General features: G+C 43.4%; 1 protein-coding gene across 3 annotated transcripts in view; it reads left to right on the top strand.

Moving 5' to 3' along the window:
• REPS1 (RALBP1 associated Eps domain containing 1) overlaps window positions 1-20442 on the top strand; it is a 154565-nt gene that overhangs the window by 43742 nt on the left and 90381 nt on the right. For 2 of the 3 annotated variants that reach the window (XM_089676254.1, XM_089676252.1), the window contains exons 4-5: window positions 735-888; window positions 3708-3832. In XM_089676254.1, coding sequence (XP_089532380.1) covers window positions 735-888; window positions 3708-3832 — 279 coding nt within the window. The remainder of the gene's footprint in view (window positions 1-734; window positions 889-3707; window positions 3833-20442) is intronic. The other variant, XM_089676253.1, reaches the window with a different exon arrangement.

The raw sequence follows: 20442 nt of genomic DNA, 5'->3' as shown, positions 1-20442 counted from the left end.
TGATGCGAATCAGATGTGATCCAAAAGAGAGATTCACTTGGCATCTGAAAATACTGTACATTGTTTTCTATGAAGGATGTTCACATCTATGTGGTGCAGTTTTGAGCCTATTAAAAAAGTGTCCCATACGAGTTTGGAACTATGGGTCCATACTCGCACAGCATAGAGTATAGTGGCATTCTGAGATAACTGTAGGATGCAATTCATAGCCGGTTTTCCATAGAAGTGGTTAGAGGACAGATTATAATCCCACCTGAATTGCTGAACAACTACCTTTTGACAATCGCACTGAAAACTTGCATGATAATCGCACAGTATAAAATAAACCCTGCAGCTAGGCTAAATGTAAAAAAGAAAAAAAGCACTTGCCCAGCACACAGAACTGCATGTCACGGGTGTGAGGCAATCTGATTTGCACATCCCAGAATAAACAGGTACAACCTATGTTGGAGGATTTGTTTTTATCTCTGTGTATCACCTGAGGCCAGTCACTTCATTGGGTATATGTAACGGTTTACAACCACTTTAAGTAACCCACAGTGCTCTGTTTACTGTTTGCCTTGGGTTACATTTTTGCCTAATTGATATTCCCAAATAGATTACTTTAGAAAAACCTTCTTCTGGCTTTATTGTGCAAGGAAATATACATTTCAGTCAATAATACCATGGTAATGTTTTAATTTATTATGCAGGAACATAGTTTTTAACTTTTTTTTTTCCTGTTTTCCTGCAAGGAGTCAACATCACCTGTAGTATCTCCCCAGCAGTCACCACCTTCATCTCCACACTCTTGGAGAAAGCACATCCGACATGCCAGTGGAGGAAATGGTGATCGGCCGGTGACGGTAGCTGGTCCATTTTGGCCCCCCTACAATGAAGCACAAGCAGGTGGGATTTTAAACTCCCGTTTCATATCAGCCACTATTTACTAGTTTTTCTTACCGAGTGCCTTAACCACTTGCCATCCAGAGGATTTACCCCCTTCCTGACCAGGCCATTTTTTTGCGATACGGCGCTGTGTTACTTTGACAATTGCGCGGTCATGCACCACTACACCCAAATTAAATTTTATGTCCTTTTTTTCCCACAAATAGAGATTTCTTTCGGTGGTATATGATCGCCTGTGCCTTTTTTTTAAAATTTTTTTTTTGCACTATAAACAGACTGACCATTATGAGAAAAAAATAAAAAATGCTATTAAGCAACATGTCCAGTAAAAAAAAATAAAAAAAATAAAATTCGTCATAAATTTAGGCCAAAATTTATTCTGCTACATGTCTTTGCTAAAAAAAAAAAAAAAAAAAAAAAAATCCCAATACGTGTAAATTAATTATTTTTTTTAATAATACTAGTAATGGCGATCAGTGACTTATTGTGGGACTGCGGCGGGCATTCTGACACTGGAGGGGGAACTAACTGTCACTGACATCCCTAGTGACATTAATACAGTGATCAGTGCTAATAAAAAGCACTGGCGCTAGGCAGGAAGGAGTTAACGTCTGGGGGCGATCAAGGGGTTAAATGTGTGCTGTGTGTGTTTTACTGTGTCAGCGCATTGCTTTGTGGTGTTCTGCTATGCAGAGCAATACAAAGCAATGTGTAGGAGCTGACGGGAGAGATCTGTATTGTTTACATACAGGTCTCTTTCCCCTGTCAGTGATACTTGGCGATTGCCGGGTGCCGGTGGGGAATCACAGGCCGGGACCCGGTGATTGACAGCTGAAGCCACCAATGGCCCTCCCCACCCGGAAAGACACACACACACACGTGTGTATGTGATTTTGGGCAGCCCTGTAACAGTATGTCTGCTACAGGGCAGCTGGAAAGCGGTTAAACAAAGAACAATACCTTGCAGGCGAAATGCACCATGTATGCCTTTATTTTAAATTTCAGTAAATGTTTGATGAGGTATTACAAGGGAAGGTGGAACTTTATCATTCAGATTTCTAAATTAAATGGGAGTCCTGGTTACAATTTGTAAATAATTCCTTGACTGTATTATTGCACATCCAGAGAAGTGAATTCTAACACTGTGAAAGTTTCTTTTGGTACACCATAAGGCTTTGTTTTGTAAAGTTCTCATTTCTGTTACTGTTTCATTTACTAGTATCCACAATATATTACAGTAGCCAGATGCACAATGAACATGTACACAAACAAATAAGAGCTAATATACATTTTCCACTTGCAGGTTCTCCACGTTTTAGCATCTTTCTTTTTGTGGTTTTCATTTTTTTTTGGCTTCAGATGTACATGCTGAAATCCATAAGACTCATAGGAGAGTGCAGCGATAAGGTTGCCTAACTATGCACCTAATATACAGCACATTTAGGGGACCACGCAGTAGAACGAAGTTCAGCATGCACGCTAGTATAACCAGACAAAAAAAGCAAACCGTGCAGACTAAGTGTAGATGGTGTATAAACGTTTTATTAAAGGAAGAAAATTAGCAACTCACATGAAATAAAACGAAATATGCTTATTGTGGTTCTAAAAAGTATTCCCAGCTGGGGAGGATTCCAAAGAAACTGTCACAGTGGATACACTGGTGATAGTCTGGATAGCACCAGCAATGGCTAAGAGAGATAGCAAAGTGGAGAGGTAGATGCAGCCTGCAACAATTGGCAACTCACAGGGTATGGATGATTTCATGCGTTCGTTATTGGTGCAGGAGGCATCCGGGATCCCAAGATGAAGCTGCTGATTCAAGTAACCAGGCAACTTCAGGCCAGGAAATAGGAATTAGCATGAGTGGATCGATGTAGCACAGGCGAGGACAGGAAGTGATTAAACAGGAGCATGGCTTCATGTTTTAAGGCCCACACCTCTTTTTCAAGCTGGTTTATTGGAGTTGACAATTATTGTGTGCGTGTCCACCGCTCCACCTTGCTGCACTTAGATTGCCCCCCCCCCCCACCCCCGTCTCTCTTAGCCATTGATTGCAGCTGCCATCCAGACCATATCCAATGTATCTACTGTGACAGTTTCTTTGGTGTCCTCCCCAGTTGGGAATCCTTTTGAGAACCATGATAGGCATAATTCATTTTACTAATTCTCTTCCTTTAATAAATGTTTATACACCTACTACACTTAGTCTGCACACTTTTTGTCTGTTTGCTGCCTAGAGATCTCTTCAGTCTCTCAAAAGTGCTGGCTTAAGTGTGCTAGATTGGATTCTTTAGTGTTCGCCAAAGCCATAGGATACATCCTGAAGATTTGGACACACTGTGCTTTCCACCCATGTAGTTTTTCTCAGCCAAGGCTCCACCCATCACTCCATAATTGATCATTTTTTACTCTAATAACCAACAGCTTCATTCTCAAACCTGGTCTTGAATTTAATTTATGAACTCCGAACTTGGATGGAACAAGCTCTTAGTATTGGCTTTTTAAATTTCCAGTAAGCTGATTTAAGTAAGGGGTCAGGGTGTATGTTGCAGAGCAAATTATACCTATTTTTTTTTAAAGTTCTGAACAGAGAACTTCTGGTTTGTAGCTTGTTCTATCTTTTAGACCCATAAAACTATTCAAGAATTCTTAGTACTCTAGTGCAACATGGTGAAGCTTTAAACTAATAGAGCATATTCATACGGGATAGTGATACTAAAAGACTACACTAGTCTCATCCGTTTCCATTAAGTAGTGTAATTTAATTCAGCAGGTTGACGAAGATTCTGAATTTAACTTTAATGTCTGATCTGTTGCAGTTGGTTCGTCTGGAGAAGGAACATGGCCAGCACATTCACCACTTCCACATCAGGAAAATTGGGTCAGTTTTGCAGATACTCCACCAAGCAGTACTCTTTTATCCATGCATCCCGCATCTGTCCAGGTGTGGCATTTTATTTAGTTGCATATTCATTTTTATTAATTTTGCTTCATTGGAATGGCTTTTTCTCACTGATTTCTGTTTGTTTTTTTTGTTTTTTTCATTCTGCTAATTTTTAGCTTGTTTTCTGCATTTCAGATTTAAATATACAGTCTTTACTTTTTATTTTAACCACTTACCACTTTTTGGTTGCCGGCTTATATTGTTAAGGGAAACAATAGTCTATTTTAAGTGAGCGCAGTTTATTTTTGCAGTGTTTACCAAAACCTTATTTCGCTGTAATATATGCTTTCTCTTCAATATACTTGAATTATACAGTATACAGAAGTCTGGAGATTATCTTTCTAGCAGAGAAGATAAGTATATGATATCACAAAAGAATGCAAAGTATTTTGTGTCGTTGGCATAATAAGATCAGGACCTTTAGGCAGACAATATAAATTGTAGTGTTTTTGACACTACATGTAAAAATATGCTAGTATTATCTGAAAGGAAAAGATGATCAAAATGACAACTGAAAGTATATCCGCAATACCAGTGTTCTGCTGCTAGAAGGAAGCAGGGACCGAGATAGATGAACTCTACCCCTGATAGCTGACTGCAATTTCAGAAGAAAATGCTGATGACCTCTTCTTGCGGCTCAAGACCTGAAACAATTTGCTCCTGAGTGCAATATTAAGACTGGATGTTGTTACAGAGTGCTTAGTTTGGTTTGCTGCAATTCTCTGATATCTGTGCCAGAGCTTGCGCATTCATTTCTCTACACATAGAACTCACTAAGCCCTAAAACATAACTTTTATTCAAATATAGGTAGAAATAACAAATGTTGGCAAACATGTAAAAATCATGAACCTGTAGGTGGATGCAGGGATAAAAAAAAACTGGTATGGGTATTCAAATCAGTTTTCAATGAAGAGAAAAATTCCCTTACTTATGTCCAAAAATTGATCATACTAATGAACACGCTATTTTTAGCTGTGTGTGAATAAAAGTTATGTTTTCTTGCTTAGTGGGTTCTGTGCTTAGAGAGATTGAAGCACAGCTCTAAATAATACAAAGCTGCCTCTCATTGGCAGAGGTGGGGCGGTGGTCAGATGATGTCACAATCTCTACCACAGCCAATCAGAGGAAGCTTTGTAGTCATTCATAGAATACAAAGCTCCCTGTGAATGACCAGCAGCACTAAATCCGAATAGAGTTTATACCAGGAATGGAACGGGAAGTTTTCAATCTGCTACCAGAACACAGTGCTGTAAACTGTATGCGGCTGAAGTTACGTACAGTTTAGATTTACACAGCGCTTACAGCTGCTGCATCTGTTAGTGAAGTAAATACCTTGTCTGGACTAGCTTTATCTAAAGCAGCTATGTAATGTGGACCTAAACTTTCTCAATTCGCTTTTTTGATCTCTTTGCTGCTAGCATTAGTAAATTCATAGGAATATATACTTCTATTTAGTTGTTTTAACCTTATTTTTACATTTCTTCAGTTGCTTCCTGGTTTCTGGCCTAGGCCAAAATTGTCATCCCATGAATCTTCGGGAGGGAGGAGAGGTTTCTTAGCTAAACAATCCCTCCTGCCTGCATGCTTGATCTAAGGGCAGATGGGTTTCAGGAAATAAATGCTATATGAAGCATCTGCTTACTTAAGATAGCCTCAGCTGGACATGCTAGGAGGATGTTTTTCCATGTGGTTTATAAAATAAAGCATGGAGACCTGGATGGATTGGTGAGGTTTACTTTAAATATTAAGAAGAATTAAATAGTACGGATGACCCGATACCTGTTTGTTTTTCGAGTTCGAGACCCGATACTTGTTCTCAAGTACTTGTTGATACCAATTACCAATACAAAATGAATGGGCTCAAATCGCACTGCAAAGAATCGCATCTGATTTTAACAGGAATGAGATTCCAGTCCAAATCACATGCGGTTTCCTGCACTGAGAGGAGAGGGGGAGAGGGGCACCAAGCTACATATAGTGTATCAATGTTTATTCAATAAAAGGGTTACAATGACACCATACTGTACTCAGACATCACTGGTGATAGGCATAATACAAATTCAATGTGGAGCCCTCAGTCCAAAGTTCAATCACCACTAGAACTGCAGGAGAAAGTGCTGTGAAGACGAAGCAGCAATCCAGCCGCGGGAGACTCAGTCTGTCAAAGGAGCTGTCTAATGTCCAGGATGCTGTGGCCAATCAGAAGGCCAATGAAGGAGAGATTGGTTTGGACCCCAAAACACGGTCTGATTGGCTGCAGGATCCTGGTCACCTGTTAGTTCCTTTTGATAGATTGAGTCTCTCGTGGCATTTCCTCTTGGCTTGTCTGGATTCCTGCTTCAGCTTCACAGCACTTTCTTCAGCGGTCCTAGTTTGGATTGAACTTTGGACTGGGGGCTCCACACTGAGCTTGTTTTATGCCTGTCACCAGCATTTTCTGTGAGTGCAATACCGTCTCATTTTAACCTTTTTATTGAATAAACATGGCTACACCGTAAGCGGTTTGCAGACTGTGTTGATGGGAATCCCTCCCACTGAGGGGAAGTGAAGGAAGATTTTGCACTCTCCAGCTTTAGTAAATAAACCCCATTGTGTTCTCCAGACACGGGGGAGCCGTAGTTAGCCTCAATGTTCTATACAGGTCCAGGGCCGTGGTCCATTCCCGTGTAACTCCGACCCTGAAGCCCCTTATGGGGGTATGCCCACCATGACAGGCAAAGCCCAAACCCTATATAGAGACCAGCATCATGGACAGGTAAGACAGGGTCACCCTGTTGTCTGACTGTTAAAATTGGGGCTATTTTTGGAATGTATTCACTTTACAAAGTAAAGAGTCAGCGAGCGCTTATAACAAAAAGCAGCTGTACACTAAAAAAAAAACATAAAACCTTCAGAAAAACATATATAAAATTTGTGCAGTGCTAAAATGATGAAATAATATCCTGATGTGTGTGTCAATTAAATAACAAAAATATATAATAAATACAATCAATTAATAAATTAAAGTCTGTAATAAAAGATATGTATCAATAAAATAAAATAGAGGCCCAAGGTGACAGTTATTCCCGGTAGTGTATCAATCAGCAGAGTTCTGTGAGCGGCGACAAATAGATAAAATGCACACCCACCAGATGCGCAAAGATAATGCTCAGTGTATTAATCAATGGAGGTCTGCCAGGAATCCCTCTTTAACCACCTCCCGTCCAGCCATTGTATATAAACGGCCGGACGGTGGCACTGCAGGGTCGGGTGGCAGTTAATAAACTGCCTCCCCTCACCCTGCTTGTGCGCGCTCTCTGGGAGCGCTCAGCACCGCGATCCGGTGCCCGCTGTGTTCTCCAACCATCGTCGGACGAGACCTCTGTACGAAGTCCCAATCATGTGATCGCTGATTGGCCAATCAGTGATCACATGCAAAGTAGTAAGCAAGATGTCACTTGTGACATCATTGTTTACTATGTGTGAAATCTATGAATGATCACAGAGGTCACATGGTACAAGGCTATTCACAACAGCCTTGTACCATGTGACAAGCTATGACCAATCGCAGCTCACTCAGTAGTTTTCAATGGCTGCAAGAATGCAGACAGAGAGAAAGCGAAATGATTGCTTTTACATCCTATATGGGTGTAAAAGCAATCGGTGTAAAAAAAAATAAAAATCTTCATCTCCCCCCACAAGTAGTACAGTGTCACCATGGTGACACTGTACTGCTAGGGTGACAGTATGTTAAAAAAATAAATATAAAAAATAAAATAAAAATGTAAAAAAAAAATGTTTAAAAATTATAATTTTTGATTATAAATTTGGCTTATTTTTTTTTTTTTTTTCTTTTGCTAAAACGATAACGGAATAAATTTTGCCCAGGATTTATGATGAAATATTTATTTGCAAAATTTTATAAGAAAAACACTTTTTTTCAAGTTTTTCATTTACATAGCAAAAAAAAATAAAATCCCAATGGTGAATTAATACCACCAGAATAAAGTTTTATCTGTCTCAAAAAAATGGTAAAAAATTCATATGGGTACAGTGTTGCATGACCACGCAATTGTCATTCAAAGTGTGATAGCGCTGAAAGGTGAAAATTGCCCTGGACAGGAAGGGGGTAAAAGTGTCCGGACAGGAAGTGGTTAAGGTGGTACAAGAAAAACAGCCCAGGATAGGTGAATATCAAGGTGTTGTTATACCTGGAGGTCCCCTTTAAGGACGTAAATGCAGCCTCTTCTGAATACAGGGATGGTCACCAGGGGGAGCTCTGGGGAATTTAAAAGCTCACTCCTTGCTGCAGTGTTCCTGATCCCTTCACGTGTGTTTGTCTGTGCTCACCTAAGATGACTTTAATTTATTAATTGATTATATTTATTATATATTTTTTGTTATTTAATTGACACACATCAGGATATTATTTATTTCATCATTTTAGCGCTGCACAAATTTTATATATACTTTACAAAGTAAACTTTTCAAAGTTAGCATTAAAACTCAAATCACCTCCTAGAGTTTAGTCTCGGGTAATGATTTACATCACACCAGAGGTTACACGCTTTTATTGCTTCTTCTGCCTAAAATCGTTATAAGGTACTTGGGTACATTTAGCCATGAGTACTTCACAGCAGGACAGTCTATACCAGCAATGGGCAAACTACGGCCCGCGGGTCGTATACGGCCCGGCGGACCTTTTAATCCGGCCCGCGGAGCTAGGCTCCCGCTAGGCTCCTCTCACAGTCCGCCCTGAAGACCGGTGTAGCATGAAAATCTGTCTCCTATGAGGATCTGTTCCCCTCGACGTATCTGCGCATGTGCCGGAGATCGCCGATTGGCTGCTAATGCCTGAAACTGGCACATGCGCAGATACGTCGAGGGGGACAGATCCTCATAGGAGACAGATTTTCATGCTACACCGGAACGGCGCGGGAACACGGCGAGAGGAACGCGCAGAGCAAAGGTAAGTGAATTGACACGGGGGACTTGGGGACTTAATATGGGGAATTAATTACTATAGGGGGGATGAATTACTATAGGGGGGATGAATTACTATAGGGGGGATGAATTACTATAGGGGGGATGAATTACTATATGGGGGATGAATTACTATATGGGGGATTAATTACTATGCTTACTATGGGGGAATATTACTATACTTACTATGGATGACACATACACATCATTCATCTACTCTTGGTCCGGCCCCCGGGTCCAATATATGAACCCATTGCGGCCCTCAAGTCAAAAAGTTTGCCCACCCCTGGTCTATACCCAAGTTGCTGTGTTTTCCTCCCAGACACACTTATTCTGCACCCCTCTCCGTGAGCACCCCAGAGGAGAGTACCCTCACTCATAGCTTTGGCAGAATCCAGGCAAAAGGGAGCCATAACTGAAAGCCCACACAACAGTCAAACTCAAAGTGCTTCCCTTACGCTGGAAGAAAAACTTACGCTGGTCTGTGCATCTGACTAGTTCTATTTCAGGCGTGCAACATGTGCCCTTTCTGACAAAGGCAGATTTTTTCACCAACTATGTCCAGGTTTCTCAGAAAACTAACTACTAAACTATAGCCATCGCTATCGATGGCTTCAAACTGCCAGGATCCTTCTCTGGCTCCATTGTCTCTGCCTCAGTTAGATCTCATAATGCTCACTCTAGAAGAGGCAGACAAAGAGGACCCCAAAGCAGTAGAGAATGCAGTGGAAAATTTGCCACACACAGACTCCTATACAGCTCAAGTTGCAGCTTCAGGCAGTATGCTTGCAAATATTACTTTGCTCACTTCTGGTGTGCGAAAAAGCATCTGCATTTTCTTACTTAGCTCTCCTCTGTCTCTCCATGCCCCTTTGGGTGCAAAGAGACTTGGTAAATCTAAAAAGACATTCCCTGTTCTTGAATAAATAGAATGGGCACTTTGATTGTGTGTAACCAGAAAAGATATTCACTTCTCCGTTCAGTGGAAAAAGGCTTCACTTAAAAGTGGTCTATTCTGGTAGCGAATTCTGCTGACTCAGTCTTAAATATTTCACTGTGCCGATCGAAGATGTTCCTTTATTCAAAGTATCTGCAAGTAAGAAGTTTGAAACGCTCTTTACCACTTTAAGACTGGCATGTTAAACCCTCCTCCTGTCTAGGCCATTTTCAGTTTTTAGCACTGTGATAATTATACTGACAATTACTTGGTCATGAAACACTGTACCCAGATGAATTTTAAATCCTGTTTTGGGGCGTATAGAGCTTTAAAGCGTTTCTAAAGGGGTGTGTGTTTTTTTTTTTTTTTTTTTTTTTACACGGAGCAGCCCTGAATCATCTCTTCTGGGGTCCCACGCTAACAATATTGACTCTTCCTCTTCTGTGTCTAACACTGTATAAGCTGCATGCAGGCAGACTTGTGGGCTTGATTCTGAGCCAAGCTGTGTGCGTCTATAGACACATAAAGAGCACAGCTCGACCCTTCTCCCTCCTCACAGCATTTAATTGACAACAGCAAGAGCCAATGGTTCCTGCTGCTGCCTCAGTCCCTGAGAGTAGAGACAGAGGGGAGAGAAGAGATGCAGCTGGGCACAGCGCTTGATTGAGACCTCTAAGCAGTTATGGAGGTGGGGGGCACAGCAAATTGTAAAACATTTTTTACCTTTAATGCAGGGAATGCATAAAGGTGTACCTTTATGCAATCTATGTATGAAGGTAAAATACCTTCTCTCTGCAGCATCCCCCCCCAGCCCCCCTAATAATCACCTAAGCCTCCTTTCAATCCAGCGATGTGCATTGGAGTGTCTGCTTTCCGAGGACTCCCTCTCCTCATTGGCCATTGGCTCCTGTTTCTGTCAATCACAGCCAGTGAGAAGAGAGGGGGCAGGCCTAGCTGCGGTTCTGTGTGTGAGAAATACAAAGCAGCATGCCCTTGCTTCCAAAAGAGACCTGTGTTGTTTACACACAGGTCTCTCCAGTCAGCTTTCCCAGATGATCGCCGGGTGCTGGCGGGGAATATCCGACCAGGACCAAGTGATTTGACAACCCTAGCTGCCAATGGCGGCGCGGGTAGGGTAGCATGTGTGCTCCCTACCTGTAAACTCAAATCACGTGTATATACGTGATTTTGCGCAGCCCTGCCACCCTGTCGCAGTAGTTGTACTATAGGGTGGCAGGAAAGCGATTTTAACTGTGGATGAAAAAGCTCATCCAACAACGCTGCACACACTTCTGTATATTCTGAGAGCAGGACCCTGTTGCTGTCAGAATAAACAGATTGGTGCTGCAGCTAAATGGCATTCCTGCAAAGTAGGAACTCAAAGCGACAACTAATTATTTATTTTTTTTATTTATTTTACTATTTTTATTTTTATGTTTTATTTTTTTAAACTAACATGCAGATATTCAGCTCCCTAAAAATTTGATAGCCAGTTTCCTGACTACCTAACATTTTTTGAGACCCTGTGTCTGTATGTGCCCTAGACTGTGCCATGCTGTACGCTATACTAATACTCCACTAGTGTATGGTAGCGACTGAAGCAGTCCTTGAGGCAAAGACCAGGTTGGCCAAGACAGGAGGGAGAAGAAAAGCTGGTGTCATGCCTAATTTCATGTCTGCTACAGACACAACATCTTTTTGGGGGTGATGTTTGGGTACCAGGAATAGCATCAGGAAAATGCCTTTCATGCAGCCGGCTCACTGCATCTGGGTGGGGGATTTGGGCCACAGCACTTTCTGGATGCAAAAGGGCCGTGATCTCTTCCTGGAATTTTAGGAAGGATCCACTTCTTCCAATTGTTTTGTAAAGCACAAAAGCGTTGTACAGATCAAATTGAAATAATTATACAGACACTTTTTTGTACCAGCGTCTGGCTTTATGGGAAACTAAGTACGGCTTTATCATCTGGTCGTTGAAGTCCACCCCTCCCATGTTAAGGTTGAACTCATGGACACAGAGGGGCTTCTCAACAACACCAGCTGCTGTGGAAATTTGGATGGTCGTGTCTGCGGTAATGGAAGAAAGGACAAAAACATCCCATTTGTCCTTCCGCTTCACTGCGAGCAGTTCACTGTTTTTCAAGCAGGCTTTCTCCTACTTTATAAGACTGGTATTTACAAGCCATTGGAGAAAGCCCCAGTGATTTTGGCCACGTGTGCCAGTTCCAAGATTGTACAAATGTCTAAATAGTGGCACGCTTGTATAAGAATTGTCCACGTGTAAGTGGTACCCCATATGGAAAAAGGGTTACACCAAGTCTCAAACTATCTTGCCACTGCTCCCCATGTCTGGGTAATCAGGGGGTTCCACGTGACTATCTCTTCCCTCGTAAATCTGAAAATTACCTGTTGCCCTCTCACAGGTCTTATACATTTTGACCCCATATCTGGCACGCTTGCTGGGGAGAAATTTTTGAAGGCAAGGCGACCAGAAAAATTGAGGGACTCATCAACGCAGATGTTTTGCTGTGGAGTATACACATCTGCAAATTTCTGGTTAAGGTGATTTAGGAGGGGCCAAATTTTGAAGAGATGGTCAAATTTAGGGTCACCCAGAGGACGACAGTGTATTTTCTTTGAAATGCATAAATCGCATTATATTCTCTTATCTATGTTTGGCCATGGCAGCAGAGAACACGGGCATATAATGAATCAGGTCTGTGGACCAGTACAACTGCAATTCTTCTTTTTTTTTTTTTTTTTTTTGTAATGCCTATTTTGAGGGTTAGGCCCAAGGAAAGTTTAAATTCGGAAACCGTTATGGGTTTCCATGCAAATGGTCTCGCAGGGTTTGAATTCGGGTTGACTGCGATAAATTGTGCATATAAATTGCTTTGATCAACAATCCATCCATACAGCTCTTCCGTGAAAAACCACTTAAAAAAAAATCAAGGGGAGTAGTTTAAATTTGCTTTTTCCACCTGAATTCTTGGTTGGGCAGTGAATGGGGGGGGAAGTACGGGTGCTGCAGAATTTGTGGGCTGCCAATCAGGATTTGCAAGCACATCTGGAAGGACACTATGGGTAGTATGTGCCTGTGTTTGAATTCTTGGTGGCTGCGGTACACTAATTGTGCTAGCCACCACACCAGCTTGTACTGCACTTAAGAGACTCGCCACGTCACCAAGTGATACTGCAGTGCTGGTATGAAAAAGACCAGGATGTACTAGGCTGCTGGTGCTCCCCAGGTTCACCAAAAGGTAGAGCATCAATAGTAATGGCACTCTGCTGTATATACGAAACATCATGCAATTGTACCACCTGGGAATGGGGTCGGGTACGCCTGACCTTAGCTCAGACGATGGAGTAGAGGTCCCTCCTATCAGTCAGGGTGTCGCTGCCGTCTACAGGTTTGTATTCTGAGCCTGATGCTGTCAGTGAGACTTCCCATTCGCTCTCATCTGACATGCTCAGGATCCTGTAGGCCTGTTCACTAGAGTACCTTTCGTTGGACATTTTGGCCACTAAATTTATAAGTACCTTGTGTGACTCACGGGAAAAAGAGCACCTTTTTGGGACTGCTTGAACCACTACAAAAAAATGTACCTGCTAGTGTAAGCATAGGGACTAAACACAGGTGCTGGCAGGTGCTGGGGAGGATCCTGCTAACGCTGCATTTTTGGGGACACTATACTATTGTGAACGCTGGTATAGTTCTGATCTGATCAAGGATATTGATCCGTTCAGACACTATACTAGCAATGGAGGTTTTAGTAGTGTTCCTTGCAATCAAAGGGTTAAATGTGCGGATTGATGTAGTGGCGGGCAATCTGACTTTATCTGGGAGGGATTCTAACTAACGCTAACACTAAAGTATCCTGTGACACTAATACAGTGATCAGTAAAAAAAAATCTGTGCACTCTACTAATGACACTGGTGACAGGACAGTGAAGGGGCTAACTAGGGGATGATCAGGGGGTTAAATGTGAGCGATCAGTGCTTTTACTGTGTCAATGTAGTGCTTTGACTCTTGTGGATCTGCTTTCTTCTATCTCTAGAATGGAATGTGCTCCAGGGAGAGAAGATTGCATAATTGCCTGTGTAATGTAAACACAGGCACAGGAAGATCTGTGATAGGGCACTGATCGATCGGCAGATCCAGGCCGAACATCACTGGACAGAATCTGCTGACTGATCGGTGCTGCACCAATCACAGCACTGCTGGGTCGGCGTGCGTGCCCCCTACCCAGGAACACAGATCACGTTTTATATACGTGTTTTTGCGCAGGGAGTCTGTCCTCTAGCAGTAAACCTGCTATAGGGTGGAGCTTAACTGGTTAAGGTAAATATTTTACCTTTTGAACCACTTTAGTGTCATGTATTTGGCTATACATTTCTGTGGCTAAAAAAAACAAGTATTTTATCAAGACTGCTGAAAAGTTAGTCTACAAATTATGGTGTATATATACCGTTAGGTCCATATATATTTGGACCTGATATTTACCAAAACATATTCAAGTTAAAGTTATATAATGGATATGGGCTGAAAGTGCGCACACTCAGGTTTAATTTGAGGGTATGTACATCCAAATTGGAGGAAGGGTTTAGGAATTACAGCTCTTAAGAGTAGCCATTCCACCCTTTTTCAAGGGACCCAAAGTAATTGGACAATTGAATCAAAATCTGTTTCATAGCCAGGTGTGGGCTACTCCTTTGCTATTTCTTCATCAATTAAGCAGGTAAAAGGTCTGGAGTGTGGTATTTGCATTTGGAATCTATTACTGTGAACCTACATCATACGTTCAAAGGAGCTGTCCTTGCAAGTGAAACAGGCCATTGTAAGGCTTCAAAAACTAAACAAATTCATCTGAGAGAGAGCAGCAACATTAGGAGAGGCCAAATCAACAGTTTGGTACATTCTGAGGAAAGAAGAACGCACTGGTGAGCTCATAAACAACATAAAAAAGCATGGACGTCCATGCAAGACAACAGTATTGGATGATCGCAGGATCCTCTCTATAGTAAAGAAAAACCCATTCACAACATCCAGACAAGTGAAGGACACTCTCCAGGAAGTGGGTGTATCATTGTCAAAGTCTACAGTCAAGAGAAGGCTTCACAAGAGCAAATACAGAGGGTTCACCACAAGGTGCAAACCATTCATAAACTGGAAGAATAGAAAAACCAAAATAAACTTTGCCAAAAAACATCTAAAAAAGCCAGACCACTTCTGGAAAAGCATTCTTTGAACGGATGAAACTAAGAATAATTTGTACCAGAATGACGGGAAGAAAAAAGTGTGGAGAATGCTTGGAACTGCTCATAATCCAAAGCAACACAACGTCATCTGTAAAACATGGTGGAGGCAGTGTGATGGCATGGGCATGCATGGCTTCCACTGGCACTGGGTCATTGGTGTTTGTTAATGATGTGACAGAAGCAGCCGGATGAATTCCGCAGCGTTTAGAGATATACTGTCAGCCCAGATTCAGCCAAATGCAGCAAAGTTGATTGGACGGCACTTCACAGTACAGATGGACAATGATCCAAAACACACTGCAAAAGCAACCCAGGAGCTTTTGAAGGAAAAGAAGAATATTCTTTAATGGCTGATTTAATCACCTGATCTCAACCCAATTGAGCATGCTTTTCACTATCTGAAGGTAAAACTAAAGGCAGTAAGACCCACAAACAAAGAACAACTGAAGACAGCTGCAGTTAGAGCCTGGCAAAGCACCAGAAAGGAGGAAACCCAGTCTTTGGTAATGTCCATGGGTTCCAGACTTCAGGCAGTCATTGCCAGTAAAGGATTCTCAACAAAATATTAAAAATGAACATTGTATTTGTAATTATACAGTGGAGGAAATAAGTATTTGATCCCCTGCTGATATTGAATGGTTGGCCACTCACAAAGAAATGATCAGTCTAAAAAGTCAGCAAAAAATTCAAAAGAAATGCATGTCTAACAAATTATGCACTGATTTGCATGTTCATGAGGGAAATAAGTATTTGATCCCCTTCACAAAACATAACTTAGTACTTGGTGGAAAATCCCTTGTTGGCAATCACAGATGTCAAATGTTTCCTGTAGTTGGCCACCAGATTTGCACACATCAGGAGGGATTTTGGCCCACTCCTCTTGGCAGATCCTCTCCAAGTCATTAAGGTTTGGTGGCTGATGTTTGGCAACTCAAACTTTGAGCTCCCTCCACAGATTTTCAATCGGACTAACGTCTGGGGACTGGCTAGGCCACTCCAGGACTTTAATGTGCTTCTTCTTAAGCCACTCCTTTTGTTGCCTTGGCCGTGTGTTTTGGGTCATTGTCATGCTGGAACACCCATCCACGACCCATTTTCAGTGCCCTGACTGAGGGAAGAAGGTTCTCACCCAAGATTTGATGGTACATTGCCCCGTCCATCGTCCCTTTGATGTGGTGCAGTTGTCCTGTCCCCTTAGCAGAAAAACACCCCCAAAGCAGAATGTTTCCACCACCGTGTTTGACAGTTGGGATGGTGTTCTTGGGGTCATAGGCAGTATTCCTCCTCCTTCAAACAAGGCGAGTTGAGTTGATGTTTATTTATTATTTATTTATTTATTTATCGAGTTTATATAGCGCCAAAGGGTTTGCTCAGCGCTGCACAATAGAGGGGGGACAATACATGAAACAGTACAGTAACATCAAACAGCACACAAGGGGTAAGAGGGCCCTACTCTTTCGAGCTTACAATCTAGGAGGGAGGGGGTAGAGGTACAGGAGGAAATGGCTGTGGGGGATGGAGTGGAAGGAGGAGGGAAGGGCAGCGGCTGTTAGGTGAGGGTGGGGTAGGCTTCCCTGAAGAGGTGGGTTTTCAGGGAGCGCCTGAAGGTGAGGAGGGAAGGTGACAGTCTGATGGGTTGGGGTAGTGAGTTCCAGAGGATGGGGGAGGACCTGGAGAAGTCTTGCAGTCGTGCGTGGGAGGAGGAGACCAGGGAGCAAGATAGAAGGAGGTCCTGTGAAGAGCGAAGGGTACGGGTAGGGTGGTATCTGGGAATCAGGTCGGTGAGGTAGTTAGGGGCAGTGTTGTGAATGGCTTTATAGGTCAGAGTGAGCAGTTTGAATTTAATGCGTTGGGCAATGGGGAGCCAGTGGAGGGAGAGGCAGAGGGGGGTGGCAGAGGTGGAGCGGCTGGTGAGGTGGATGAGTCTGGCAGCTGAGTTCAGGATGGTCTGAAGCGGGGTGAGTTTGCACTGGGGTAGGCCGGTGAGGAGGGAGTTGCAGTAGTCAAGGCGTGAGATAATCAGGGAGTGAACGAGTAGTTTAGTGGTGTCTGGGGTAAGGAAGGAGCGTATCTTGGAGATGTTCCGGAGGTGGAGCCTGCATGAGTTTGTGAGAGATTTGATATGAGGTTGAAAGGAAAGGTTTGAGTCCAGAATGACGCCAAGGACCTTGGCTTGCGGGGCGGGATTGATGGTGGTGTTGTTGGTAGTGATGGAAAGGATGGGGGGGGGGGCACGGGAAGGGGGAAAGACGAGAAGCTCGGTTTTGGAGAGGTTGAGTTTGAGGAAATGGAGCGACATCCAGTCAGAGATGTCGTTTAGGAGGTGAGTGATGCGGGCGGAGAATGTGGGGGTGAGGTGAGGGGTGGATAGGTAGATTTGAGTATCATCAGCATAGAGGTGGTAGTTGAAGCCGTGGGAGTGTATGAGTTTGCCAAGGGAGGAGGTGTAGATGGAGAAGAGAAGGGGTCCAAGGACAGAGCCCTGGGGGACCCCAACAGAGAGGGGGAGGGAAGAGGAGGTGGCGCCGTTGTAGCAAACGCTGAAGGAGCGTTGGGATAGGTAGGAGGAGAACCAGGAGAGAGCGGTGTCTCTGATGCCAAGGGAGAGTAGTTTATTAAGGAGGAGGGGGTGGTCGACTGTGTCAAAGGCCGCAGAGAGGTCTAGGAGAAGGAGGACAGAGTAGTCGCCTTTGGCTTTGGCGGTTAGTAGATCGTTGGTGATTTTGAGGAGGGCAGTTTCGGTGGAGTGTAGGGGACGGAAGCCGGACTGTAGTGGGTCAAGGAGGTTGTTGTCAGTTAGGTGGGCGCTTAGGCGATCGTAGACCAAGCGCTCAAGGAGCTTGGACGTGAGTGGCAGTAGGGAAATTGGTCTGAGGTTGTTGAGGTCAGTGGAGTCCAGGGAGGGCTTTTTGAGTATGGGGGTGATGTGCGCATGTTTTAGGGGGGAGGGGAAGACGCCAGTAGCGAGGGAGAGATTGAAGATGTGGGTAAGGGAGCGGATGAGGGAAGAGGGGGGTGACCGGAGGAGTTGAGAGGGGATAGGGTCCAGGGGGCAGGTAGTGAGGCGGGCTTCTGAGAAGACTCTGGTGACTTCCTCAGTGGTAGTAGGGCTGAAGGAGTGCAGTGATGGGGGGGTTACGGTAGGCAGGGCCTTGGGTGTGGTGGGGGGCAGTGCCGTTGCAAGGTCAGAGGAGGGGAGAGATGAGAGGGTGATGGAAGGGGGGAGGCTAGATGGGGAGGTAGACTGCAAGTTGACTATGTCCTTGCGGATTGCGTCAATCTTGCTATGGAGATGAGTGGCAATCTCGTGGGCGGTAAGTGAGGTACTGAGTGGAGGAGGGGGGGGAGAGAGCAGGGAGTTGAAGGTGGAGAAGAGTCGGCGAGGGCAGTTAGAGAGGGTGTTGATCAGGTCAACGAAGTAGGCCTGCTTGGCGGCGTGGAGGGAGGAGGTGTAGGTGAGGAAGGCAGATTTGTAGAGGGAGAATGCATGAGGGGACCTGGTTTTGCGCCATAGTCTCTCCAGCGCACGACTGCGACGTTTGAGGCATTTAGTGTGGTCGTTCTGCCATGGTTGGAGCGGTCTGGGTTTGATGTTGCGTGTGGTTAGGGGTGCCAGAGATTTGACATTTGACATCAGCTGGATTTTGGTCTCATCTGACCGCAACACTTTCAACCAGTCCTCCTCTGCATCATTCAGATGTTCAGTGGAAAACTTCATATGGGCCTGGACATGTGCTTTCTTGAGTAGAGGGACCTTGCGGGCTGGAAGATTTCAATCCTTGTTGGCGTAGTGTGTTACCAATTGTTTTCTTGGTGACTGTAGTCCCAGCTGCCTGGAGATCATTGACAAGATCCTCATATGTAGTTCTGGGATGATTCCTCACTGTTCTCATGATCATTGACACTCCACGTGGTGAGATCTTGCATGGTGCACCAGACCTAGGAAGACTGACAGTTGTTTGTGTTTCTTCCATTTGTGAATGATTGTACCAACTGTTGTCACCTTCTCACCAAGCTGCTTGGCGATAGTTTTGTAGCCCAGTCCAGCCTTGTGTAGGTCTACAATCTTGTCCCTGACATCCTTGGACAGTTCTTTGGTCTTTGCCATGGTGGAGAGTTTGGAATCTGATTGCTCCTGTGGAAAGGTGTCTTTTTATGCAGGTAACAAAATGAGATTACAGCCCTCCCTTTAAGAGACTGCTTCTAATCTCAGCTTGTTACCTGTATGAAAGACACCTGGTAGCCAGAAATCCTGCTGAATGATAGTGGATCAAATATTTATTTCCCTCATGATCGTGCAAATCAGTGCATAATTTGTTAGACATGCATTTCTTTTGAATTTTATGTTGCTATTCTGTCTCAGTGTTACAATACACCTACCATTCGCTTTTTAGACTGATCATTTCTTTGTGAGTGGGCAAACATTCATAATTGGCAGGGGATCACATACTTATTTCCTTCACTGTATTCATTTGTCCAATTACTTTTGGTCCCTTGAAAAAGGGGGGATGGCTACTCTTAAGAGCTGAAATTCCTAAACTTTTCCTTCAATTTGGATGTACATACCCTCAAATTAAGCCTGGGAGTGTGCACTTTCATCCCATATCCATTATATAAATATAGCTTGAACATGTTTTTGGTAAATACCTGAAAAAACTAATATTCTGCCTGTGTCCAAATATATATAGAGAGAATTTTTTTGAAGATCACGTTTGCCACAAGTTTTTTAGTAAATGAAAATGCATCTTTTTACATAAATTTGTCAAGATATTTCTAACGCACAGCATGAGCATACTTAGAATTACACCTCAAAACGCATTCTACTATACCATATATGTAAGACTTTTTCTCAGCCTACCTGCATAGAGGGGCTCATACTTTTAATGGTACTTCGGCCTAGAGCCCTCGCCACAAGGATTTGTTGCAGGACACCTGGGTTATCACATACTCCTTCCAGCCACACTTACTCTATCTCCCACTCTGCTCCATGAGTACCCTAAAGGTGATTTCCCTAACTTGTAGCTATGGAGGAGAAGAGGCAAAAGCTGGCAAACATTCACTCTGTCGAAGATCCTTGCATCACTCTACCTCAGAGTGATGATTTGTCCCTTGCACCAAAGCAGGACCCAGTTTAAACACTGGTCTTTGCATCTGATTTTAGCTCTCTTTTAGGCATGCAACAAATGGCCTACCAAGCAAAAGTAGAATTTTCTGTATTTGTCACAATTTCTTGGATGGATTATGGCCTTAATACAGCTATCTTTGTCCAGGGCTGAGAAATACCCTGCCTCTTTTCCTACTCCCATTTCCCAATGGGATTCGGGCCCTGATCTGCCAGGCCTAGAAGACTGAGTCTGAGGGAAATGAGGATATTGAGGCATTGTTGGAGGAAGCTGTAGAAGATTTGTCGCACATGTATTCGCCATGATAAAGGAGCTATCGCTATGATA

Source organism: Staurois parvus, unplaced genomic scaffold, assembly GCF_062004578.1.
Source record: "Staurois parvus isolate SC_StPar_1 unplaced genomic scaffold, SC_StPar_1.0 ptg000165l, whole genome shotgun sequence".
Classification (NCBI taxonomy): Eukaryota; Metazoa; Chordata; class Amphibia; order Anura; family Ranidae; genus Staurois; species Staurois parvus.
Note: the sequence above shows the minus strand (reverse complement) of the source record. Positions and strands in the feature narration are given on the sequence as shown.